We start from the raw sequence: 27,053 nt of genomic DNA, 5'->3' as shown, positions 1-27,053 counted from the left end.
TAAAGCATTTCCAAAGCAATGTTAACCTTGGCACTCTTGGCATTTTGTGCTGGATAGTTCTTTGTGGGAGGGGGTGAGGAGTTGTCCTGGGCAAGGTGAGATGTTTAGCAGCATCACTAGCTTCTATGCTCTAGATACGAGTAGCAACCCTCACCCCACAAACCACCATCTGACAAGTAAAAATGCTTCCAGGGCACCTGGGTAGCTCAGTCGGTTAAGCCGCTGCCTTCGGCTCAGGTCGTGATCCCAGTGTCCTAGGATCGAGTCCCACATCGGTCTCTCTGCTCAGCCAGAAGCCTGCTTCTTCCCCGCTCTCTCTCTCTCTCTCTGCCTTCCTCTCTGCCTACTTGTAATCTCTGTGTCTGTCACATAAATAAATAAAATCTTAAAAAAAAAAATGCTTCCAGACATTGCTTCAAAATCACCTCTGGTTGAGAACTACAGCTCTTTAAAGCTTTCTCTGGTCACTAACAATGAGAAATCATTTCACTCCACTCTACTGCACAACACTTTGCCCTCTATTAAAACCCTTGCAACTGAAGCAATAGGAGCAGCAACAATAACAACAATTAGCTCCATCTCTGTTTTGTGTCTGTGATGGCTCATATGTCTGTTCCCTTCTGTGGGTCTGTGAGTCCTTTGAGAGCAGAGTATCTTTCCGGTATCTCTAGGACCCAGTGCAGTGCCTTACTACAGAGGGTAATCAGGACAAATTTGCTGAGTCAGTGGTAAGACTACTGTCAGTGTCTGTCTTCTGACTAGCCATTTGATGACCACATCACCTGCAAGACTGAGAAGTTAACAATCCTAATGTTGTTTTGAAAGGCTCTGTCCATATCTGGCAAGTTATAAGACACATTAAGATCAATGGATCCTGGAAAGTTTTTTTTTGTTGTTGTTGTTGTTTAAAAAATATTTACATTTTGGAATGGTTTATAGTTGAGTAAATATTAATTTTCAGATTCAGTTTAGGTTAATAAAGTAAAGTGGTTCATGTCAATAAATATTTTGGTTTCAGTCAGTTTGAGCACAACATGATTTTCTTTTTTGAGTTTGAAATGTAAATATAAAGTGGTGGTCCGAACCATAAAACATAGAACTTTAATAGATGTTGGTAGATTGATTAATTTATATAGGTTTCATTCACCCAAATCACTGGAGAGTTCCTTGAGGGTAGAAACACACCTGACATTTCTCCTCTCTCCATAGCACTTGCTGGTAAATACTTCTGAGTTAACTGGCTGAAACTTTTCAATGGGGGAAAATAAATTTATTGACCTAGAATGCTCTAAGAACTAAGTTTTCAAGTAGGTTTTAGAAGCTGCGGTAAAGTATAGCAAAGACTCCTAGAGTATTATCTCCACATTTAGTTCCCTCTTCCTCCCCAGGGACACAGTAGAAATTTGCGTAGCTGGGCCCTTTGGCAATCAAAATAAAAGACTTAATTCCCCATTTCTATCACAGCAAGCTGGAACCATCTGAGTCAAAATATTATGTGAGACTTCTCAGACAGCTGCTTAAAAGATGCTAACTTGGGGTACCTGGGTAGCTCAGTTGGTTAAGTGTCCAACTTTGACTCGGGTCATGATCTCAGGGTTTTGGGATTGAGCCCCATTGAGGCTCCCTGTTCAGTGGAAATCTGCTTGTCCCCTTGTCCCTTCCCCCGACTCTTGCTTTCTCTCTCAAAAAAAAAAAAAAAAAATCTTAAAAAAAAAAGAGGCTGACTTGAATAGGAAGGGTGATTGCTATATTTATGCAAAAACATATCCTTTTCTTCTGGCCTGAAACTCACACGTAATAATTGGAACTCCTGCAACCATTTTAAATCATGAGTAAACTTAATGATCAAAGCCATGTCCTAGGATGCTGGCACAAAATGACAGAAACCAAGATCCCTAATGAAAATGAGGAGCTATCATACTTGCCCCAAATTACCTATCTCTGGATTTCCTTTACTTACTTTAAATGCACTATTACTTAGGACTTCCAAGTTTTTATGAAGCCATACCTAATATTAACTGATACATAAATATTTCATTGTAATTCAACACTATTTCTAATATGTGCTAGGTCAGTAGTTCCCAACAAAGAAAGCCCATCACAAAAACCTTCATAATTTTCAGAAAATGAAAATGTTCATTTCATACTCAAGGCTTTCTGAATTAAAATTTACATAGTGGGTCTCTGGTATGAAGAAAATTAAATATATATACACACACAATATACATCAACAAACCATATAAATTAGATGTATGATTATATATAGTCATATATAATATATACATAGTTACATATAGTATGCATAGTTACACTTAATATATATTATATATAATACATATGTAACATATTTTTTATTTCTGTAAGGTTGGTAGTAATTCTGATTTTAATAATTTGAATTTTCATTATTTCCTGGTTAGTTTAGCTAAAGGTTTGTTAACTTCGTTGATCTTTTCAAGAAACCCAGTTTTTGTTTCACTGATTTTCTTACTTGTTTTTATTTCTATTCTATACTGGTTTTTGTTCTTTTATTTCTTGCTCTAAACTTTATTTTTTCCATCTTTCTACTTGTTCTGGGTTTAGTTCATTCTTCCGTTTGAGTGTCTTAAAGTTTAGGTTATTGATTTGTGGTCTTTCTCCTCTTTTAATATAGGCATTTTAGCTATAAATTTCCCTCTAAACACTGCGTTAGCTGCATCATGAATGTATTTTTAAGGCCCTGTAGTGTAGAGAATTCTGGTTTATAGTTGGTGAGAATTGCTGTACTTCTTTGCCATTATAGGATTTTGGGGTTTTATTTGTGTGTGTGTATATTTTTCCATTTTCCAATGTGGTTGCTAAACTGTTGAGTAGACAAAGCTTTTCCTATAAAGTAAAATGCCTTGGCTTGGGTTTGGTTGGATTTACAGAATGACTCTTGCTTATAGCTCAAAGATTTCTTTCACAGCCTAATGTAAAAAGCAAGGACATGTTTGTTTTACTTGATTTTTCTCTGTAAAGTGAGGATTTCCTCGGCTATATGGGCCCTCTTTAAAGGGCCCTTTCAGTTGGAAGTTTCCTTCTCTGCCTGCTTATTTCTACTAAGCATATTTTTGGCAGCCCTGACACAATGTTTATGTCCTGTAAGTAGAGGTCAGCTAGTAGTGAAAACTTCCTGTGCTACCATAAGTCCTTTTCCTTGGCCTGGGTACTTTGTTATTTGCCATGCTTTGTCCACAATTTGGCAGCACCACTACCCACTCTACGTGACAAATGACATCATTGCTATAATGAGAATTCCAAGCAGCACCACTGGATCAAAGCCCATCTGTGTGCCTGCTCCCACACTTGACAAAACAAATTCCAAATTCATTCAGCATGCCGGTGCCATTTAGTCACAGTGACATATCCCAAATTTTGGACTCTGTGCAAAAACCAATCTGTGCCCACAAAATTAATCATGGAACACATTTTATGACGTTTGACAACAACTTAAAAGGTTCTCATCTCTGGCAGGTGGCTCTGCCAATCTGCAAGTATGTGCATGACAAATCCTGAACAATATATTATGTGGCTGAAAATATATCATGCAGGATGCACACCCTGGAGAGAACCAGAATGAGTCCAAACAATCCTGAGGTCTGTCTCAGGGATACATAAGCCAGACTGCTGTCTTGTGAAGGACGGATGATGGCCCCAGGTACACACAGAAAGCCAAAGAAAAGGCAACAGCTCGTGTGCCAGTAAATGCTGAGAACATTGGCACAATCGCCTGTGTTGGCAGGACCAAGAGTTTGAGATGGCTAATTTAAGCGACAAGATCCTGGCAAACAGATTTATTTAGGGCAAGGGTGCGTCAGAAAGATGCCAGAAAAATACATCAATCTGTGCCTTTACATGTACTGTAGAGTGATGATGAGACAGTTGACATTAAAAAAGTAAACCCTTACACTTTAATATAATCTGCAGCTCATCCTCACAATAAGTAGGGTTTTACTTTCGATCTCTGGTACTCCACGATGGGGTTTTATGTTTTCACCTGAGATCTTCAATCAAGAAAATATTTCTTCAACAGGTGTTCTTGAAGAGATTTCCCCATATGGCTGTGCTGAATTGATGAGACTAGTGTTTTTATATATCGTTTAGTTTATTTAAACATGTAGGCTATTTCACATTTGACAATATCTCACTTCAAATAAAGGAAGTCACTTATCTGAAATTTTACTTTACTGAGGAGTATATTACAGGGACTCTATTAGAAAAAGAAAGACAATGGGGATTTTAGTAGTACTGGTAGAACTCTTCGTTTAAGAGCAATATTTTACTTGGTACTAAGACATAAATATTTTTACATATCTATTCTGTACAGTAGTGCTTATTTGTATATAGTTCAACCGGCAATAAAACAATAAAAATGTGAAAAAAATAGTATGATGCTCCAATTGGTGTGTCTGGCTTCCTCGTGTTACTTTCCATGTTCCATTTTCCCTCTCTAGACAGCCTCCTACCCGCAATTTTCCCCACCTACTCCATTTCTCTCTGACTCGATGCTGTCTTAGTGCATTGTATTTGCAATGTCTTGGGTTAAGAATGCTTTCATAACCCGACAGCCTACTTAGGACTTTAATTCCTCATATGAAGAAAAATTTGCATAATTTAGCTTTCACTGGGATTTGTCTCCACTCAGAGTTCCTATTCTGAGTCTTCCTTTCCACCTCTGAGGCAGAAAATAATATGAGGAAGCAACAGGTAAAGAGGAGTTCTTCCACAGGAAGAGCAACTTCTTGATTAGGAAGTGAGTCTTAATAACCTGATGAGTCAATAACCTGATAGAGGCATAAAACTCAAATAGCTCTGTGCTGTTCTGTGCTCACAATTGCCTCCTTTGGGACACAGGGCAGCAATCTGTCCTCTCTTCTGGAAAGTGAAGGAGCTGGACTCTAGTCTCTCAACTCCAGTAGTCAGAGAATTGTGAATTACAGAGTGGGATTTTAGGGGATCTCTCCTTACACAAATACTGATTCTTTTATTTTGTGCATTAAATACAAATGAATTGTTAGTTGATTCATATTTTCCCTGCTCAGTAGCTACTAAAACTTTTTTCTTTCTTTCCTATGCTTAAATAATTAGTGATCTGTAACTGGTCTGATTCCTAATTCTTAGAATATGACTTTTCAATTTTATTTTGTCTGAAAACTTATAGGATTTTCTACTTATCCCTGGAATTCTGGAATTTTATGCTGATTATGTATGTTAAGAAATTACCAAGGATGGGGTGCCTGGGTGGGTCAGTCTGTTGAGCATCTAACTCTTGGTTTCAGCTCAGGTCATGATCTCAGGGTCCTGAGATCAAGACCTGCATCATCAGTCATCGGGCTCCCCACTCAGCAAGGAGTTGCTTTCTCTCTCTCTCTCTCTCTCTCTCTCTCCCTCTGCCTCTCCCCTACTCTCTCTCTATCTCTCTCAAATAAATAAATTTACCCCTACTCTCTCTCTCAAATAAATAATCTTAAAAAAAAAAGAAGAAGAAATTACCAAGGACAAGGAAAGAATCACCCAAAAGAAGCAAACAATACCCAGTCCCAGCTACTGAAAATTGTTCCTCGTCCTGCCAATCAAAACAGAATCACATAATTCATGGGGCATGGGGTAAAGAACTTAGAATGGTATTGACTCAACAGTGGGACATAATTAGCCCTATACTAAAGGCTGTACTGATTCCACTTAACAAAGCTCAAAGGACAAAATTATTTTCAAGTATCCTATCTGCATTTCAAAACAAATCTCAAAAATATTCATAGGGATACAAAAATATCCAGCACCCAGAATGCCTGGCATTATAGATAGATAGAGATAGATATAGATAATCTATATCTCTCTCTCTATATATATATCTCACTGGTCATGAAAGAAACAGGAAATTATGAGTCATAATGAAGAGAAAAATCAGTCTATAGAACAGTGCCAGAAATAGCACAGATGACAGAATTAAAATAGAAACATTAAAATTGTCATTATAATTGCATTCTATATGTTCGAGAGGCTTTGGGAAAGATTGGGCATGGTAAGGATGGACATGGGAAATGTAGAAAAACACTCACACTCTTAAATCTTAACTGTTACAGATAAAAACTATCACCTCGGAAGTGAAAAATGAACCATTGGTACTAAGAGAATGTTAGATGTCAAAAAAAGGAAACAGAAGTTTTTGAAAAAAAAAAAAAAATGAATAGAGCACTAGTCAGCTGTAAGACAGTGCCATACAATGGAATGTACGTGAATGTAGGCTCCCCAAAGGAGAGGAGCTGGAGGAAGGGGGAAAAGAAAATATTTGAAGAAATCTGGGCAATGTCTACATTTGTCTTGTTCCATGAGGCATTCTCAGTGCCTAGCAAGACACCTGGTAGACACTAGACATTTAGCAAACATTTCTTGAAAATATTTGTGGCATAACAATGAGTAAGAGATAATCACATGAGTGCTACTGTAGGATATAAGGACTATCAGGGACCAAGGAAGAACACTTTGAAGAGAGGGAAGCTTAGGAAAAAGTGGAAATTCTTCAGCGGACCAGGAGGATGGGTTCAGTTTGAAGGTGTATAACATGGTTTGGAGAATTAGAGGAGATGAGCAAGGTCCTTCTCTATAAGAACAACGTAAGTGAAGACTTGGAAGCAAGAATAAACATGGTTTTGAATATATCACCCTGACTGGAGGGGTGGTTACACTCGAGGGATAATGAGAAATGAGATTAGATGGATAACTTTCAAGTGTCGGAATATGCAAGTCTTTAGAAATGAGAAATGGGGGTTAAGGGAGGAACCATTGCAAGTTTCTGAAGAGAAACCTTTAATGAAGAAATCAGGGTTCAAGGGGACAAGAGCCTAATGATGACATTCATGATGGATTAGAAGAAAACATTATACTTGAATGGAACGAGTGGGCAGGACATGACCAGGAAGTTGTTAAAACAATCCTATCATGAAGTGTTGAAAACTTGTATATGAGGGACGCCTGGGTGGCTCAGTTGGTTAAGCAGCTGCCTTCGGCTCAGGTCATGATCCCAGCGTCCTAGGATCGAGTCCCACATCCGGCTCCTTGCTCGGCAGGGAGCCTGCTTCTCCCTCTGCCTCTGCCTGCCATTCTGTCTGCCTGTGCTCGCTCTCTCCCTGATAAATAAATTAAAAAAAAAAAAAAATCTTAAAAAAAAAAAAACTTGTATATGAAAGCACCTAACACAGTAACAACAGAGCCTATGGCTTAAATGAATGTCAGTGTGATCTAAATATTGAGCAAATTAATATTCCATTTAAATTAAGTACTAGGGTTTTTTTTTTCTTGGTTCATTAATTTTCAGAAGCAGCCCTAAGAAATGCATTAAGAAAATTTGCTTCCTATTTCATTTACTAAGACTTTGGATCTGCTTTTTTAAATTGTTCTTTTGTGGTTGCACCAAAGTGCCTTGTTCTCTTGCTCGCCAGGTGTTTCATGCTTTTTTGTACTTTAACAACCTTACTCTCAAACAGATTTTCAGGGAAGACTCATGCCTTGATTTTTAAAATTAAAGGGATGCTGCCACAAAAAGAGAATTTATCCCGTTACACACGTTGTTACCGAATCCCGAAGTTTAAGAGTGGAAAAGAGCTTGGAGACGAAGCTTGGAGCTTCGTCTCACAGACTGGGAAACTGAGGCCAAAAGAGATTAAGTAAGCAGTCCAGACTCAGCCATTTCTGGTCAAACCAGGACAAGAAGCCAGACTTCACTTGGAGCCAAAAGTTCCAAGCAAGTGGGACAAGGCTTGAGTCCGAGGCAGGCAGCAAGAGTCAGGAAAGGTGCTTCTTCGCCTTCGGAGACCGGGGAATCCGCTAGCCTCAGGACCGCTTCCTACCCTGCGCAAGACCATCGCCAAGATCCCTGCTCCTATATCGCCCCCACTACCGTCAGAGCCTCCGCTCCTACTCTCGCGATACTGTCAATCCGTCGCCTTCCAGCTCCCGCTAAGCCCCGCCTCTCCACCGCACCCTATGTCGTCATTTCCTGTGGGTCTGCAGGCAAAGGGAGAAGATGGCGGCGTTGGGGGAACCTGTGCGGCTGGAGAGGGGTGAGTACGGCCGAGGCCGAGACCGAGGTGGGCGGCGGGAGTGAAAGAGTGCCGTATTGCCGGAGGGGAGGAGGGGCGACCCAGGTTTCAAGATCTGGATCCAGGCTGTCCCTGGTGCCGAAGTCGCTGCGCTTGGCCCCTGGGAGGGCGCTTGTGGTCCCTTGACTGATACTTAGACCCCTGCTCTGTTCACATGGACTATGCCGGGGCACAGTACAGTTAAACACCACCTGTCCGCGTTCGCATACACACGCCGCACACGCGCTCCTTGGGTGCGCACAGCAGACGGGGCGCCCAGAAGCCAACATCACAAGCCCATTTGGGACCAACCGCAGTCACTGGCTTTATTTTTGCCCGCACAAATCCGGTGTCCCCGCCTTCACTCACACATCGCAGACATCCCAGGCACACAGCGCATTTACCAGAATCCGTATTTACGCACGAACTCCGACTTTATTTTTACCACGGCCTCACTTGTGTTTGTTTCGGGCGACTTCCTGGCTTTGGTGCCCCTCCCAAGCACCGAGACGGTGCTTTAAAAACCATTCTGCTGATTTGGTCTTGGGAAGAAGGTTACATAACTAGTTGGAATTGGTAGGTTGTAAAATACCGAACGTATAGTCTTATTCCCTCTTTACAGATCTTAAAACTGGTAACTGGCTGGTTGCTTGCTTTTTAGAGCAGACTGTCAAGAGAGTAAAATCTGTTCTGCTGAGTAATTAGATACGGAAGAGCTAGTGACAGTACATGGCTATGCTCCTTTCGGGCTCCTGTTCCATATTTTCAGCATTCCACTCTTTCCTTCCCCAAACTAAGCATGTCTTTGACACACCAGTATTAGAAGTTATTGGTAAGCGAAAAACAAACTGAACATTTTGAGTACTAGTAGTAAACAAAATAAGGGGTGGCGATTGTAAATATCTTCGAAATATTAACATTTGCAGTTACAGCCTGAATATTAAGTAACTTCTACCCCAAGAAGAACTATATTTTTTGGAATTACTGTACTTAGAGAAACCTCTTTCCTCATACCTTCACACAGATGCTCACTTAACATTATTAATTCCTTACGGTGTTCACTATTTGTAAGTCTCTTTATAAATCATACTGTTTCCCTCCTGCCCACCAGACCATTAAGGAATCCTTTTTGACAGAGGAGTAGCTACTCTGGGAAGACTTACTAAGTTAGGCCTAAGACTGTGACATCTTCCTCTTGAGCACAATGGCACTGTGCTTTGAAGGTGGGAACAACTCTGTTCCTTGTGAACAGAGGAGTAGGTGTTTTTCTTTGAAAGCCAGTTGCAGGATTCTAACATGTTGGCGGTCTTTTGTATTTTTAAGTGCAGCACAAAGTGTGAAACTTCACCTCTGGCATTTAGTTTTGGTAGTCATGACCCCCCCCCCCCCTTTTTCAGAGTTCTTTTCAGTCCTATAATAGAATGCTCAGCAGCTTAGTAGGATGAATTGGTAGTGGTTGCCATTTAGCAGGATAAGAAAGATTACATCACCTGTTTTCTTTAGAACTTGGTTTAACAAACTCTATTAACAAACACTCCCAACAGTCCTACAATTTAAAATTAATGCATATGATCAAGTTCTGAGTGTCTTCTAAATAATCAAAACATGATTCAGTGGAATACATTTAAGCATGTATTGGATACAGTTTAGGCTCAGTAAAGATTTTTTGTTACTTCAAAATATTTATGTAGCTTACATATCATAACTTGTAAATTAAAAGAATCCATTAACCAACAATCTGTATTCACCAGTCATCCTAGGGGTGGGTTATCAGAATGGGGAAAGTCTGATTCCATTGCATTTGATTGACATCATTTTAAGCTTTTATTACCTGAAATTGAAAATCTACTTCTTTTTTCACTACATTTATTCCTAGTTTTGCAGTTGCATACACAAAGAAGGCCATATTAATTCTATAAGGAAAAAGTTTCAGACTTGTGGTATAATACAAAGTTTAGAGCTTTTTCCTTTCAGAAGGAGGCAAAGAATAATAAAGTAATATGTACTCTAGCCTCCTGGGGTACAAAAACAGTTAAGAAAAAAAAATAGAGTCAGTTACTAACAGTGCTTTAAACATGACTCTAAGTCTTTTTATAAAAGATTTTATTTATTTATTTGAGAGAGGTGCCCTGCTAAGTACGGCACCTGACCGCAAGGCTCATCCCAAGACCCAGAGATCATGACCTGAGCCTAAGGCAGATGCTCAACCAACCTGAGCCACCCAGGCGCCCCAGTATAACTGAATCTTGTAACATTTTTTAATTTTCATAAAATATTCTTACACTTCCAATGAGAATTTCCTAACATGCTAAATATATTTGTGTCAATCTGTACAACCCCTTAATATTTCTTGTGATTAATTGACATCCAGGTAACTTAACAGTTATGCTTGCTACATGTCAGACATGTGTTTTTTGGTTTTGTCAGGTAAGTCTTTTTTTTTTTTTTTGGTCAAGTACATCTTATAGGAAAGTACTGTTAACTTCATTTTACAGCAGAAACACTGAGGCACAGACATTAAATAACTTGCGCTCACACAGCTAATATTGAGGCCAGATTGACAAAACTTTTTATTTTTCTATTTTGTGAACATATGTATTTGATTGAGCCTATCTTAATTAAAATACTGTGTTAATGATTATAAGCTGAAAGCAGACCACAGTTAATTTGTTCCTTTATACCACTGTTTTAACTGTCCCTGCCACTAACTGCATCTGTTACTGAATGGCTCATATCCACATATAAATTATAGTTTTCTTTGGGAAATGAAAAGGAATTTCACTAGCACACAGTCCTTTCACTCCTCTGTGCTTTGATCACTAATAGTGATCAAATTTTTATTGTCTAACTAGTTCCAGAAAGAACTGTCAGCATTTTGAAGCAATACAGTTCATGTATCTGTCACATTTGAACACCTGTCCTTTCCTGTGACATTTAGTATTTTATATTCAGTTTTCCTCCATCTTTTCAAAGATACTGTTTTTCAGATCTTATGTGTGCAACATTAGGTTCATAATTGCATAAAAGCATTCTCAGATTTTGCATTTCCTCCCTCTTAATGTGTGTTCACAACCCTCCTTCCCCCCACCAAACACACAAACTCATGCTCTTATGTTTTGTTTTTTTCTCCATATTCTACATTTTTCTGGTTAATCCTTGGGGACTGAATCTTGTTACGAGGCATTTAAAAAATCTTCAGAGAAAATCATCTGTCAGTGTTTGTTTGTTTAACTCTAGATATTTGTAGAGCAATTGAGTTACTGGAAAAACTGCAAAGAAGTGGAGAGGTACCACCACAGAAACTTCAGGCTTTACAAAGAGTCCTTCAAAGTGAATTCTGCAATGCTGTAAGAGAGGTAAGTAAATGGTATTAAATTTACCAAAAGCCTGAGTTAATTAGGTATAACATAATACTGTGAAATTTGGGTTCAGAAGTTCTTAAGAAAACAAACTTTAGAAAAATATTAGAACCTATCCCTCTTCATTTTTTGAAAAAAAAAAATTTGTTGAAGTATGGCTAACATACAATGTAACATAAATTTCAGGTGTACATGTTGATTCAGCAATTCTGTTCATTATTCAGTGTTCACCACAATAAGTGTAGTCATCATCTGTCACCAGACATGTTATTACAATACTAACATTATATTCCCAATGCTATACTTTTCATGTCCATATTTATTTTATAACTGGAACTTTGTACCTTTTCATTTTTTGGAATTTTTAATAGAAAAACATTTTACCAAGATGGCATAACTTTGCCTAAAACTTGAACACGCTTAATAAATTAACTTAGAACTCAAATGTAGTATATTCTGAGATTTTAAATCATGACGATGTTGGGTTTTACAGGTATATGAACATGTCTACGAGACTGTGGACATCAGTAGCAGTCCTGAAGTGAGAGCTAATGCAACTGCAAAGGTAATTTTTGTTTTTGTTTTTTGTTATTTAGTAAAAGTGAGAGAATTCATCATAAATGAAAGTTTTAAAATATGTAATTATTAGATATTTGAAAGGCTTGTTTTGAAAACTAACATAGAGTATCTTTCAAGCCACACTAAACCTGTCTCACATACAAGGATAAGACATTTTTTATTGGCTTTGCAAGGAATACTTCATTATATGGTTTAGATAATGCATTAAAAATACACTTGCACAGGGGCGCCTGGGTGGCTCAGTGGCTTAAGCCACTGCCTTTGGCTCGGGTCATGATTGCAGGGTCCTGGGATCGAGCCCCACGTCGGGCTCTCTGCTCTGCGGGGAGCCTGCTTCCTCCTCTCTCTCTCTCTCTCTGCCTGCCTCTCTGCCTACTTGTGATCTCTGTCTGTCAAATAAATAAATAAAATTAAAAAAAAAAAATACACTTGCACAAAAATAATAATGCACATGTAATACACCGTTGTTATATATAATATACATATATCATTATGTAAATTTTCATCAAAACTCTGAGGTATATATTATTCTGATTTTATCAGTGAGGAAACATTAGATTAGATTATTTTTCTCAGACCACACAAACAGCAAATGGTAGGACTGGGTACTCCTGCAGGTTGCTCTTTGCTTTTCACCTTTACCTTAACTCTGCAAATACAGGGTGATGTTGTTAGTAGGTTACCTCCTCAGAGCTGCATATGGTAGCAGTGGTTTCCTCTGATATTTCTAGCATTGACCTCAATGTCTAGCATGTTTTGTTAAAATAAATATCAGCATTAGGTGACTTATATTAGATTTACTCATTAGCAAGTACTTTTGTCTTGTTAGTTATTGGTCCATAAAAGGAAATATTGGATTCTTTGTTGAATATAAACACTTAAACATGTGGATACAGTTTGGAAGAGCATTAAAAAATGTCTTTCTCTGTATTTGAGACAGTTTAGTGCAACTTGAAAGATACTCTGTTAGGGGTGCCTGGGTGGCTCAGTAGGTTAAAGCTTCTGCCTTCGGCTCAGGTCATGATCCCAGGGTCCTGGGATCTAGCCATGCATCGGGCTTTCTGCCTACCTGTGATCTCTGTCTGTCAAATAAATAAATAAATAAATAATCTTTAAAAAAGAGAGAGAGAGAAAGATACTCTGTTAGTTTTCAAAATAAGACTATCAGATATCTACCATTTGCTATAAAAGTATAGAAACTTGGCTTGAAATTCCTTAGTTTTATGACCTTCATGGCTTACTGAATTTCTGGACCTTAGTTCTGTTATCTAAAACAGATTCTTTCAGACCTTGGAACCTAGTGATATTCAGTAGATCTTGATTTCCTCCTTCCCATTTTTGCTCATGTACCCTGAACTGTCATGAAAAATGGTACCAGATTACTTCATTACCTTTAAAAGCAGAATGAAGCAAATCTCAACTTTGTGTTAGAATTAATGTAGATTAGTCTAAATTTGAAAGTTTTGAAGAAGATGTGACTTTGTTTCATCTTCTGTGGGATTTTAGTAGTAACTGGGTAGTTAACTAAAGCAACAAAAAATTTCACGGTTGTCTGTACCCATCTTTTTCTCAGCAGTGAATTATTTAATTTGTCATTTATTACATATTACAGCAGCCCAAATGACTGTGTAAGAACACTTATCTCCTTACAGATTATTATGTATGTAGTTTGTGCTTGTACAAAAACTCCTGAAGGAGCCAGGCTCTTGAGCCCCAAGTTCAGGGCTGCTGGCATGCTGGGGGAGGAGTTTTCTGTTAAATTGCTCCAGTGTTCATCTGCCAGGCAAGCCTGCTTGCCTATTGCTGCTCAGAAGTTCTGGACACTGGGTGGCTGAGTGACCTAATCAATCTTAACACCTCCTATATAGATTCAGGGTGTGCTTTCTAGTCATCATCTCTAAAACCCCATGCACTTAGTTTTATCTTCTCCTAACTCCCAGTGATTTGTGAGCATGCACACATCAAAAGTAAATAAAAAAGAGACAAAAAGGGGCATCTGGGTGGCTCAGTCAGTTGAGCATCTGTCTTTGGCTCAGGTCATGATCCCAGGCTCCTGGGATCAAGTCCCAAATCAGGCTCCTTGTCGGCAGGGACCTTCTCCCTCTGCCATTCCCCCTGTTTGTGCTCACGCTCTATCTTCATGTCAAATAAATAAATATAATCTTTAAAAAATAAAAAAAATTAAAAAGAGACAAAAAGACTGAAACAAATAAAGTTCACATTTTTAAATATGTAAAATTTTCTTTGAGGCTACTGTGGCTGCATTTGCTGCCAGCGAAGGACATTCTCATCCTCGTGTTGTTGAGCTACCAAAAACAGAAGAAGGCCTTGGATTCAATATTATGGGAGGCAAAGAACAAAACTCTCCAATCTATATATCTCGAATAATTCCAGGTGGAATTGCTGATAGACATGGGGGCCTCAAGCGGGGAGATCAACTCCTTTCTGTTAATGGAGTGGTATGGATGAATTTTATTTCTATTTGTAGTAATGCATTGTAACCACTTGGGGGTGTATTTGAGTTCTAGAAACAAGATGGTGGGGGTGAGGGAAAACCAAAGAAGCTTTGTAGTTCAGAAATCCCTTAGGAGAATCCTGGGCAGTACTACTTAGGACACAGATACTTTTTAAGGCATTTTAAGTGTGTTTTGCTGCTTTTCCAATGTAAATTTGCAATGCTTCGTGTGATTTTTATGAAATAATTAAGCTCTCTAGTAGTTAAGGAAGTATATTAAATTAATAAAAGTCTGCCCTTGTTTTAGTCTTATAGTAGAGCCATTGCTTAATTTAATTCTGACTTAGTGAAATAATACGGCAAATAAATTGGTATTAGGAGTAATTATTTGGAACTTAAAAACCAGTTCCTGGACTACAAACAATACTATTTTAGCAGAAGATTTCACATGGATTAAAATGATAAAGCCAGATTATCTCATAGGTTTGTTGTGTTGAGATGATACATTAAAACTTTTTTACTTATATGTATTGTAAACATTTTGTGTTTTGAGTTACCTAACAAAACCTGAATATTAATTGTATGTGTGTTCATGTCTATTTTTTTCCTAGAGCGTTGAAGGAGAACATCATGAAAAAGCTGTAGAACTGCTGAAAGCAGCTCAGGGAAAGGTTAAATTAGTAGTACGATATACACCCAAGGTCCTAGAAGAAATGGAGTCACGCTTTGAAAAAATGAGATCAGCGAAACGCAGGCAACAGACCTAATGCAGTTCAAAACTTTATATTCCATTTTGCTTTTAGCTAGAAAAGTTTTACTTGTGACCTACTGATGGCCTCAATGCCAATGATTGTAAAAAAGAAACAGAAACTTCCTGTGAAATCCTCCTTGCCATTTTATAAACACCTATTTTAACATTGTTGTGGTTCCAGAGATGCATACACTTTTCTGACAAGAAAAAGTGAAAGGTGATGAGGGCAATTCTGTCCTGCTGTTTTTACAGGCCTTTTTCAAATGCAGATTTTGTCATAAAGTTGTTATAGATTTTTAAAAATGCTTTTTTAATATTAAAATGTACTTTTACATTCTTAATCTTTTTTTAGGAAAAAAAAGTTTTCTTCATTTGGCTGCTTATTTAAAAATAACAGTTCTCCAATTCTTTTTTTTGCTTACTCTATTTTTTTTAACCTGTAAAATTTCTTTATGGTTTTCCAAGAAATTAAACGTTAACAGTCTCAGCTACAGCAGTTCATTACACTATCAGTGTTCACAGCACTGCTGCATTTTGTACTTTGAACACACACATAATATATATAATCAGTGGTAAATCATAACGCAGCAAAGTAGAAGTTTTTTACTTTTATTTAAACATAACGTATAATGAATATTCATTTATACTGATTTATAAAAGTTTTTAAACACTGAAACAATCATTGCTAAAATATATATTTCATAATATTTGAGCAGTGAGGCAAGAGGATATTACTGATTATACCTATTTATGTTCAACAACATATCTTAAATTACAAATGCAAAAACAGGTTCAGGTTTCATCTTTTGCAAATTCTTTTTAATACTGTTCATTTTTATTTAAATATATTTCTTATATTTTGGTGTTTCCATTCCTAGAGATGAGCCAATTAGTTCGTTCTGGTAAATAGCAGAAGCAAAATAAAGGAATACTCAACCTCACTAGCCTCAAGGGTTACACACTCTTAACTAGCTCAACATAAGAATTGGTTTTAAGTAGGAAGAAGATAGAAGGATATACTTAAGATACATAGAAATTATGAGATGATATATTCATAAGAATCTGCAGACTCTTAAGTCAAAATGAGTAGGAACTCATTCATACTGAGATGGTTGAATTCAGAGATGTGATCTTTGATTCAAATGATGGGAATTGTGAGAGATACTTTCATTTGTCCACTGGATGTCACTCTTTAACTGAAAGGCAGCTACTAGTGTAGGACTATGACTGAGGTCTTTTTCAAGGTGGAAATTAAGAGTTGAGGTTCATTTTCAGTCACAACTTATAGGAACGTTTGTATGGTTTTTAAGAATTTAAAGTGACAGATGCTAAAAAGAAGATAATGGGTTGAAATGTATAAGGAATTTATCCTAATTACTGACCCTGTGTAAAAAGTGGGCATTTTGTAACATTCCTTCTGGAAGAATAGAAATGTATACCTTTTTCTGCATGTTTGTGAGCACTGTGAGTCTTACAAGATTATTCCAGTTTTCAATGATTTTCAGAATAAGTCAATCAGCATTGTTATTTATCGTTTAGGTATTGAACACTGGATTGCATGGTTGAATGTGTCTTTAGTCCACTACAAAACGTGCTTGTATTGATAGGATCATGTTGTTAAATTGTGTATTTTCAAAATTAATTGATGTTTTTAAAATGTTGAGACCAAAGTAGTGTAGAATTATGGACTTAATTTAATTGTAAAATTATTAGAGGTATTTGTTGTAGAGCTTTACATATTAAAGAGAGATATTGGTGCATATAAAAACAGTAATATTATTATGCTCGTATTCTTGCATTACAGGGTAAGTAAATCCTGAAAAATCTTATTTTAGTATAGCTACAGCTGTAGTAGCTTTTAAGGGTGTGTCAACATTTCATTATAAATTATAGCTTCCTGGTTCAGTATCTCAGCTGTTTCAGAACTTTCAGCCAAGTTCAATCTTTTTTGGTGTTGAAACTTAGTAAGTTGAGTAAGCTATTTTTTTTCCTTCTACAGTAATCCACAATCTGTTCGTTGTGTGGGTTGGCACTTATTTATAATTCTTAAAATAAAGATAGCTTAAAGGAGCCAAATACAGTAGTTTTGCTTGAGCATGAGTAGCAGTAGTTTGTTTTTGTTAATGCAGTTTTCACAGTGTATCCCAGAATTTTAAATCTTGACCATAGAAAAATACATTCGTTCAGTGGCAATGATGTACAGTAGTGGTCTAGTATATAGTGAGGGAATGAAGGGAGTTGTCATCTTATAAATAAATGTATGATTCATGAACGTAACTAGGCACATTATAAGTATATAATAAGTTTTTCTTATTTATAAATTATAAACTACCCAATTTCCATCTAATTTCTTGGTATTTCAAAAGGGGTGGACTCAGTGGTTTTCAGCCTTTGCTGCACATTAGAACGCCCTGCAGAGCTTTTAAGAAGTAGCACTACAGGACTTCCATTCCATACCAAGTAAGTTCAGAATCTTTGAGGGTGCAGCCAGATACTTAATTTTTTAAGCTTCCCAGGTAGTTCTAAAGGACATCTAGGGTAGAAAACTGCTTGTTTTCCTCTTTATAAAATGCTCTAATTACACTGGGTTCTGTTTGGAAGTATCAGAGTAGAATAACTCAAATTACGGCTACCTTTAAGTAGCTGCAAATATAGTAATTGAGTATCTTCCTTAGTAATTTCTTTAAGAATAAAAGATACTTGGCATTCCTTATTTGGGAAGTAATTACAGTTTATCTTTTATCTTTTTTTTAAATCTGCCAGTAGTTTAAAATTTTAATGTCTGTCACCTTTCTGCCCCTTTGGCCTTTAAACCTTAACAAAAATAAATGTTTATTAGTTGAGAAAGCATGTTTAAAAACTGCAGGTGAGAAATACTGTCATTGATAATTATGTGCTGTCTTCATATGGCCGCTTTATCTGTTAGTATACTAGATTATAATGGCCTGGTTCTTTGGGGTTTGGTAATTCAGATGTGTTTTTAAAAAATCGTTGTCTTCCTCTACTAAATTTTTTAGTTATTTTTCTCAAGTACTTAAGTAGTTTGGCTCAAGTACTTTGTTTACAATTTAAATGAATATTATAGCATTTAATAGAAGAAACGGCTATGGCTTCTCTGAAAAGAATGTCAGCATGACTTGGTGTAGACTTAAAAGAATACATGTTATGAATATTTTATAATGTGGAATGATCACTGAAATATCCAGGACTCTGGTAATTGTATTTCCAATAAATGTATGTTTATGAATTTTCTAACTTAAATTTTGTTGTCTCTCCTAACAGTCTGGTGTTTTATACTTTCTATTGTCCAGAATTCCACTAATAGTGTTTCTTCAGTGGTTATTGTAGTTCTGTAATGGTTAAATAGCGGAGAAAACCAATTTGCCTGCTCATTAATTTTCAAGAACTTCCAAACTAATTTGTACCTGGACATAGTTTCTAAAAATATCAGCAGATAGTTTGCTTCTACTTTAATTCTTTGGTTTGAGGCAAGGAAGTAAGCCCCAAATGGATTTAACACTTTTTCAATAGATGACTTCATTTACCAAGTTAATCCTGATTCTAAGGTTTATTTAAAATAAATTTGTATTATGTTCCTATTATTTGGATTAAAAAAAAAATTGGTATAACTTCTACAATAAATGTGTTTCTGAAAGCTCTGTATAAAATAACTTTTACATAAGGTAAAAAGCATAATGTATGGTAGTTACTATTGAGTGAACCTTTGAATTCCTATATTTTGTTTTGTCTTTCATAAAATATAACTACAGAAAAAATTCTCTTGTGTTATTTTGAGAGAGGCAGTATGGCATGTGATTGACGGCACAGTGTGTACAGGCTCACTACCCTGGTGTGAATCCCAGACTCACCATTATTGTGTAATCTTAACAGAAGTTACTTCTCTGGACCTTAGTTCCTCACCTGTCATGTGTAATAAGAATGCCTGTAACTGGTCGTTATCTGTCAAGCCCTGAAAAAGGTGCCTGGTGAAGTGAGTGCTATTTGTGTCTGCTATTATTTGCATATAAAAGCTTAAGGGAACTTAGTAGTTGAAGGAAGATATGTGACCACATAATTAAAATTAGCAAGTTCTTACTTTTGATGGTGAAGAAACAGCCTTTAAATTATGCTTGAAGGACACCTGGGTGGTTCAGTCAATTGGGCGTCTCGCCTTCCACTCAGATCATGATCCCGGCATCCTGGGATCCAGTCCCACGTCAGGCTCCGTGCTCAGGGGGGAGCCTGCTGCTTGCTTTGACCCTCCCCCCTTGTGCTTTCTCTGTCTCTCTCTCAAATAAATAAAATCTTTAAAGATAAATAAGTAAAAATTATGTTTGAAAATTTCATAAGGAATAAGATTCATAAGGAATTTTCAGATTTCTGTCCACTTGGATCAAAGAGCTAATGGAATTCTAAAATTGGTGGGGCTTGGGGGGTGGAGGATTAAGGCCACATTCAAAATCAAAATCACACTAAGTTCAAGTAAGGGATTTGTTTAATCAAAAAAGCAGTTTTTTTAAAAAAAAAAGCAGTTTGTAGGAAGGATATGAAACCATGGATTGCTGGAATGGGTGTCAGACATATAAAAGGCATAATTCAGCATTGTGTATTTTTAAAATGCATGCAGATGTGTTAAGCCACAAGGGATACAACAAAAAGCACTTACTGTTAGCATTCAGTTTCTTCAAAATACCAATAAGCTAGAATACCGATTCTCTAAATCATTCAATTCTGGTTTTAAAATACTCACTATTGTTAATTACTCTCATTTTAATTAATGAAGTGGTGACCCAGTTTTTTGTTCACTTATTTGGTGGCAGATAACCTCCACCTACTGGGATTTTTAAGATTTACTTCATATGGTAAGCAAATGATAAATTCATATAGAACCCATTTGTAAATTTTATTATATCAATTTAATTTTTTTTTAAAGGACAATGTGCTTTATATCAACAAGCTAGGTGTGAGAGCTCTCCTAATACTCATCAACTGCAGAGGTATATTTTGGTCCTATAAAAAGGCTTTCTTTTTTCTTTTTTTATGTTTTCTTTAGAGGAGGAAGTGTGGAAGAAATCTTAATTTGTTACAATCTCCAGAATTGTAACCAGGGGGATAAAAAGAAAATTTAGCCATTGGTTGCTGATAAGTTCCCCTTACTTTGCTCTTATTTGGCAGTTCTGGAAAGTAATTCTAATCAGTTTCAAAAACTCAAACCTTTAGTTTTGTTTTTTATTTGGCAAAAAGTGCAATCGACATGAAATAGGAGGAAATTTGTGTTTCTGGTATCTCTTAACTTGATGTAGGTTTGAGCCCAGAGTTTAAATGCCATCTAACTTTGATTTTGCATCTTAAGGTGTTACAGATTGAATTGTGTGCCTCCCAAAAAAGATACATTGGAGTCCTAACCCCTAGTACCTCAGAATGTGGCCTAATTTGAAGATGGAGTCTTTACAGAGGTCATCCAGTTAAAGCGAGGGGGGAGCCTAATCCAACATGGCTGGTATTTTCATTAAAAAAGGGAAATTTGCCCCTGGGGATAAAAATACACTATATGTTTATTTAAATTAAAAATTTTTTAAAAAAAGGGAAATTTGAATACAACGCGGGGAACACCATGAGCAGATGAATGGGGTGATGCTTCTATAGGCCAAAGAACACCAAAAATTGCTGGCAAACCTTCCAGGAACCAGCAGAAAGGTATGACCAGATTCTCTTTCACAGTCCTTTCACAGATTCTCTTTCACAAGAGACAAACCTGCAGACACACTTGGATCTTGGACTTTAGTCTCCGGAGCCATGAGAATAAATTTCTCTTACTTAAGCCACCCAGTCCAGTTTGTGGTACTTTGTTTCAGCAACCCGAGAGAACTCGTGTGTTAGAGAATCCATGTTTTGATGGCATTAGTTACCAAAAATAGGTACAGAAGCAAAGTTGAATATGACTTTCCCCATGTGTGATAAAAAGGTGTCAGTAGAAGTGGTTCTGACCAGGGGAAGATTTCTCACCTCTGGAGTGGGGGAATGCCGGGTTCTTTTGTTTTCTGTTTGACGCTTCCTTAGACTCCCATGCAGCTCTGTTGGGCTTGTACCTCCAAAGGGCCATCTGAACCCGCTCAGAACTTTGTTTTTCCTTTCTTTAGGGCTGCCAGTTGCTGCCTGGCTGCATCTTTCTCAATTCAAGGACTTATGTAGGAGTTGGCAGAGGTAAAAGATCTAGCACTGAGAAGAAACTTTGTATAGCAGCCCTTGCCCCAGGTGGAACATGATGAGAGTTGGCCCTTGGCCAGGGGGATTTCACCCTGTAAAGGTTTGTACTGGCTCCTTAGCATCCACATGCCTGACTGAAAAACATGGATGCAGCCAGAACCAATAGTGTTGTTCCATCCCGAAAACTCTTCATTGTACTTAGGATAGAATCTGAACGCCTTGCTGTGATTGGAAAGTTTCTGCCCACTTCATTCCCCACTTCCTCTCAGGCCTCATCTCCTCCCCCTGCTCCGCTTGCTTGACCCCACACCAAAGGCCTGTTGCCAGAAGGTTCTCCCTCTGGTTGCTGCTCCCCATTCAGGTTTAAACTGGCTGCTGCTCCCCATTCAGGTTTAAACTGAAGTCAACTGTTAAGGCTTCTGTTCACTCAAAGATACATTCCTCATCCTCTGTTAATGTGGCAATGCCTTATTTAGAGTATGCACTTCATTGTGTTTTCCCCGTTAGAATTTTAGTTCATGACAGCAAGAAGGATCACCACTCTCATTAACCTAGCATGGTGCCTGAAACAGTACTGTGATTTGTTCTACCTTGTTGAATTGGTTTACGTTCCATGATTCCCAGTTAGATCAAGAATTTATTTACCTTGGAACCATAAAAAGCAACAGTTTGTCAGCTGATCTTGATGTTAAAACAAATGGTCCAGGAAGGACCGTAATACTATAGGGATAATATCTTCATCAATCCCTCACTCCATTAGAGTGCCAGGTCCTGTTCATGGAAGATAGCAAAGAAAGTTACGTTAGCTCCCTCTATTTGCCACCCTTCTTGTGTCTCCAAACATGACAAGCCTTTACACTTGCTCTTTCCTCTGCCTGGAATCTCCTTCACCCTCTGCTGATCTGTATTTGTCTATCTTGTCAGCCCACTCCCTCCCCAAGATCATAATTGTTGAGGGCCGGCAGGATTCCGTTTTGTTCACTGTCCTATATCCAGAGCTAGGAATAGTACCTGGCACATAGACAATATTTGTTGAGAAAATAATATGAAAGAATGATATTTTAGCAAGTGAGGAAAGGTCTCTCTGAGGACATGGGCATTTGAAGAGAAACCTGCATGGTGTGAACTGCAGAAGCTATCCATGTGCCTGTCTGGGGACTTGAGTTTTCAACAGGGTCCAATAAACAGGGTTGCTTTTCCCCCATTATGGCTCTGAATATGGCAGGAAGTAAGACAAATGAGTTGGCAGATGGGTACCAAAATGTCCTCTTCATTTTTTACTCATATTACAAATATTTGTTGAATGTCTACCATGGGACAATTATGGTCTAGGGGATACGGATACAAGAGAGAACAAAATGAAGCCCTTGCCTCATAGAGCTTACTTTCTATTAAAGACCGGGCAAGTGCATATATCTAGGCTTCAGAAGTAAATATGCTTTGGGACGCCTGGGTGGCTCAGTCGGTTAAGCGGCTGCCTTCGGCTCCGGTCATGATCCCAGCGTCCTGGGATTGAGTCCCACATCGGGCTCCTTGCTCGTCAGGGAACCTGCTTCTCCCTCTGCCTCTGTCTGCCTCTTGGCCTATTTGTGATCTCTCTCTCTCTCTCTCTCTCTCTCTCTATCTGACAAATAAATAAATAATCTTTAAAAAGAAGAAGAAGAAGTAAATGCTTCTTCAAATTAGCCAAATGCATCAACCTAGTCTGGACCATGGCTCAGCTCTCATCTTTCCATCCTGCAAGGGCACAGCTCGCTCACTCCCTAGACGGATATGGGCGGAGCCAAAACAAAAATGCCTCTTTCTTTTTCCCAGATTAGAGCTTGGATCGTCATGCCATGTTGCATAGAATGAATGCTTCCATGCATGTAAGCAGAAGTAGACACTGAGAATTTAAACCTAGAAGGTGTGGTGTCCCCACAGCAAGGTAAATCATAAACATACAAATAATTGTATGAGAAGAATGGTTGGAAACAAAACAAAATTTTAAACCATAATCTAAACCATTTTTAAAATTTGCAAATATTGGAAATATTGGAATTTTTATAAATATTTTCATTTTAAATATTATTAAGGAGGGAAGGAGGCAATAGCACGTGCACACACACACTCACACACCCCCCTTTCTTACCTCCTTTCTGTAAATGGGGAGAACCTCACGGATTGATTATACTCTATGTGTATAGTCGGTTTCCTCCTGCCTTTTCATATTTCACCACAAGATGGCACCAAAGTGCTACTGTTTCTGTTTCAGAAATTTCTAACCGTTCTTGCTGACTAAAGATCAGGCCAAAAATTTAAAAATCTATTGATTTGACTCTCAGGTTGGTGAACAGGTGGAGCAGTATGAGGAGAGCGGCACCCCTGGAGAAGGAAGACACAGAAGCTCCATGTCCCCCAACGGTGCCCTCTGCGTGTCTTCTGCCTGGCTGTTCCTGAGTTCTATAATCTAGTTGTGGCCCAAACACTCTGCTTGCTGAGGTCTTCTGTCTCCAGACCACCCTGGGGGGTTCTCCCTGTGACCCTGTGTGACCCGCAGCATCTTCCTCTCTGGAGCCTAACTGCTGCCACAGCCATGGAATTGCCAGAGTTTGCAGCCAATACTGAAGAGAGAACAGAGAAGAAATAGAAAGAACCTCAGGTTCTTGATGACATCACTGAGTGGCCACATCAACCTGCCCGGAGGCCTGACCTCTCTGCAGACTTTCTGCAGCGAGATAATAACCTCTCCTCTTGTTTGTACCCAATGTACCCAGTCTTTTCTTTCACATGCAAAATTAATCTTTAAATGTATTTTATAAAAGTCAAAACACGTAAATGAGTAAACTCAAATACACCTTGAAAGAAAACAGAGCAAATCTGTACAAATCACCAACTTATGTGACTATCTACCTACATTTGGTCTATAGGCTGCCAGGGATTGTGCGGAGGGAGGATTCCTGTAGTATTATTGTAGGGCTTCTAAGTACGAACAACTCGAGTTGACTGGAAATTGTCTTTGGCTTTGAGCCTCTTCCTTATCTTCACCCGAGCCCAAACAGGATGTTTGATCAAGAGAAAAGTCCTTTCAGAGAGGACATGGCACGTTCCTTAAATAAACCAAAGACCATCTGAGGCCTTGAGATTAACTTGCTTTGCATGACACTACATTTGTGAAAAATTTTTCTCTCTTCCGTCTAAATTAAAAACACAAACCAATTATAGAGTACTCACATGCCCATTTAGAGCATCCATCTTTTTTTTTTTTTTTTAAGATTTTACTTATTTATTTATTTGTCCGAGAGAGAGAGCAGGCACTCCAGATTAGCTCCAGATCTGCCATTCACCAGGTATGTTGCCGGGGGTAATGTAGTTACCCTCTGTGGGTCCGATTTCTCACTGTTGAACGAGGGGATTTTACATATGATCTCCACATGTCTTTGTATTTCTGAGTATTTTAACGTATCAAGGAGAAAGAGCTTGGCACCACAGAGGATGGAACTTCTGAACAGCCCATCTGCTCAGAGAGGGACGCTACAGATGGGCGTGTGAGTACGCTGATGCTTGATGCATCCAAGAGTGACAGAGACACTTGCCCATTCTTCAGCCTCAGACAGGAGACTCAACAAGCCTTAAGGTCTTTTCTAAATTCCCTAAATTATGTTGGACTGGAAGCTGCATGAAGGGAGGGACTCCTTACCGTACCTTCTTTGGTGAGGCTGCCACGGAAATGCCCCTGTGGCTATGGGGAGGCTAATGGACTCTCTCAGTCCTGCTGAGAAAATCCTTCACCACATCTTCGCTGGGCTGGACCCAGTCAGGGACCGAGCACAGCTAAAGCAGGCTTGCTCAGGAGACAAAGGGACTCTTCCGATGGTGATTTTCTCTCCGGGTCTCCCCACTGATCTTGCCAAACCTTGATAGAACTGCACTTTTCTCTTCCCTTACAAAAAGCATTTATTTATTTATTTTTTATTATGTTCAATTAGCCACCGCAGAGTAGTACATCATTAGTTTTGATGTAGCGTTCAATGATTGATCCGTTACGTATAACACCCAGTGCTCATCACTACACATGCCCTCCTTAGTACCCATCACCCCCTCCCTCCCTCCCTTCTGAGACCCTCAGTCCACTTCCTGGGGTCCACAGTCTCTCCTGGCTCATCTCTCTCTCTCTGATTTCTCCCCCTCCAGATTTCCCTCCCTTCCCTTGTAGTCCTCGGTGCTATTGCTTATGTCCCACAAAAGAGTGAAACCATATAATTGTCTTCTCTGCGTGACTCCCTTCACTTAGCATAATCCCCTCCAGGTCTATCCGTGTCAACTACACTTCAAAGACTCACCCAACTTCTTGTCCTTCCTTCTCTCCTGTCCTGGAGTCAAACCTGTGTCCCAATCTAATGGTTCTAAAAGGTCTCCCTCTGTCCTTCCTCTTCCCATTTTCCCTCAGAAATACTTCCCCTAAGAAATGTCTGGCATGAGCTATCCTATGATCTGTGTTTGCTTCTCCAAGGACCCACGCTTGCACAATCTTCTATCAGAGAATCATAAATTTGGGTGGGAGACTACATTAAAATAAAGAAATTTTAAATACTGAGAATCCAGAGCCCCATGTCAGGCTTACGACATCAGAATCAATGGAGGGGGAGTTTTTAAACATCTTCCCAGGTGATTTACATGTAGACTGGCCTACTTTAATCTAAACTTTTTATTCCGAATCTACTCTGCTAAGGGATAAACAGTTTAGATTAAAGTAGGCCAGTCTACATGTAACATTCCAGAGAATGTTGGAAATCTTTACAGTTTGTGTTATTCTGATATAAAAGGAGCAAACTGGCCAAGTTATTATGATATGTTTCTTTCATCTCAGGGCGTCTGACTGGCTCAGTAGGTAGAACATGTGACTCTTGATCCCCAGGTCATGAGTTCATGGGGCTCGAAAAGATATATATATTTCTCTATCCCCTCAAGGTCTTTTTGTTTTTTGTTTTTTAAGGTTTTTTAAGATTTTATTTATTTATTTGACTGTGAGAGAGGGAACATGAGCAGGCAGGGGGAGTGGGAGAGGGAGAAGCAGGCTTCCCGCTGAGCAGAGAGCCCAGTGTAGGGCTTCATCACAGGACCCTGGGATCATGACCTGAGTCAAAGGCAGACGCCTGAGAACTGAGCCACCCAGGCACCTTACCTCAAGGTCTTTTATTCATTTTCATATTGAAAAAATTTTTTAACTTTCCTTACTTATTCCGTTCTATGAACAGAGTTCATATATTTTAACAGTAACATGACGCAAAAAGTTTAATAAATAGTACTAAGAGTTTGCCGACCAGACTCCAAGAATAGCGTTTTGGGCATCATCCTAAAGTCTAAGACCATTGATCTGGTCTCCATAGTTGTCTTTGCTCATTTCTCAAATGAAAATTACAGATGGTTGGTAGTTTGCCTGTGTTGTTTAAAATCATTGTCTCCGATTTTATTTTAAAAAAAGGTTTTAGGGGCGCCTGGGTGGCTCAGTGGATTAAGCCGCTGCCTTCGGCTCAGGTCATGATCTCGGTGTCCTGGGATCGAGCCCCGCATCGGGCTCTTTGCTCAGCGGGAGCCTGCTTCTCTCTCTCTCTCTGCCTGACTCT

General features: G+C 38.5%; 1 protein-coding gene and 1 long non-coding RNA gene across 2 annotated transcripts; both read left to right on the top strand.

Annotated features, from left to right (window-relative positions):
- Positions 1-8,000: 8,000 nt before the first annotated feature.
- On the top strand, positions 8,001-18,501 carry LIN7C (lin-7 homolog C, crumbs cell polarity complex component). The gene is made up of 5 exons (XM_082684235.1): positions 8,001-8,078; positions 11,334-11,452; positions 11,949-12,020; positions 14,284-14,493; positions 15,101-18,501. Exons 1-5 carry the CDS (start codon positions 8,042-8,044, stop codon positions 15,254-15,256), a joined length of 594 nt encoding a protein of 197 aa, XP_082540361.1. The 5' UTR covers positions 8,001-8,041; the 3' UTR covers positions 15,257-18,501.
- A 1,483-nt stretch (positions 18,502-19,984) lies between these two features.
- Positions 19,985-25,026, top strand: LOC309841349. Its single transcript, XR_014299077.1, has 3 exons — positions 19,985-21,444; positions 23,263-23,374; positions 23,784-25,026. It is a non-coding gene; the product is annotated as an uncharacterized lncRNA (long non-coding RNA).
- The last annotated feature ends 2,027 nt before the right edge of the window (positions 25,027-27,053 follow it).

The sequence above is a fragment of the Mustela nivalis genome (assembly GCF_964662115.1).
Source record: "Mustela nivalis genome assembly, chromosome: 9".
In the NCBI taxonomy this organism is placed as follows: domain Eukaryota; kingdom Metazoa; phylum Chordata; class Mammalia; order Carnivora; family Mustelidae; genus Mustela; species Mustela nivalis.
Note: the sequence above shows the minus strand (reverse complement) of the source record. Positions and strands in the feature narration are given on the sequence as shown.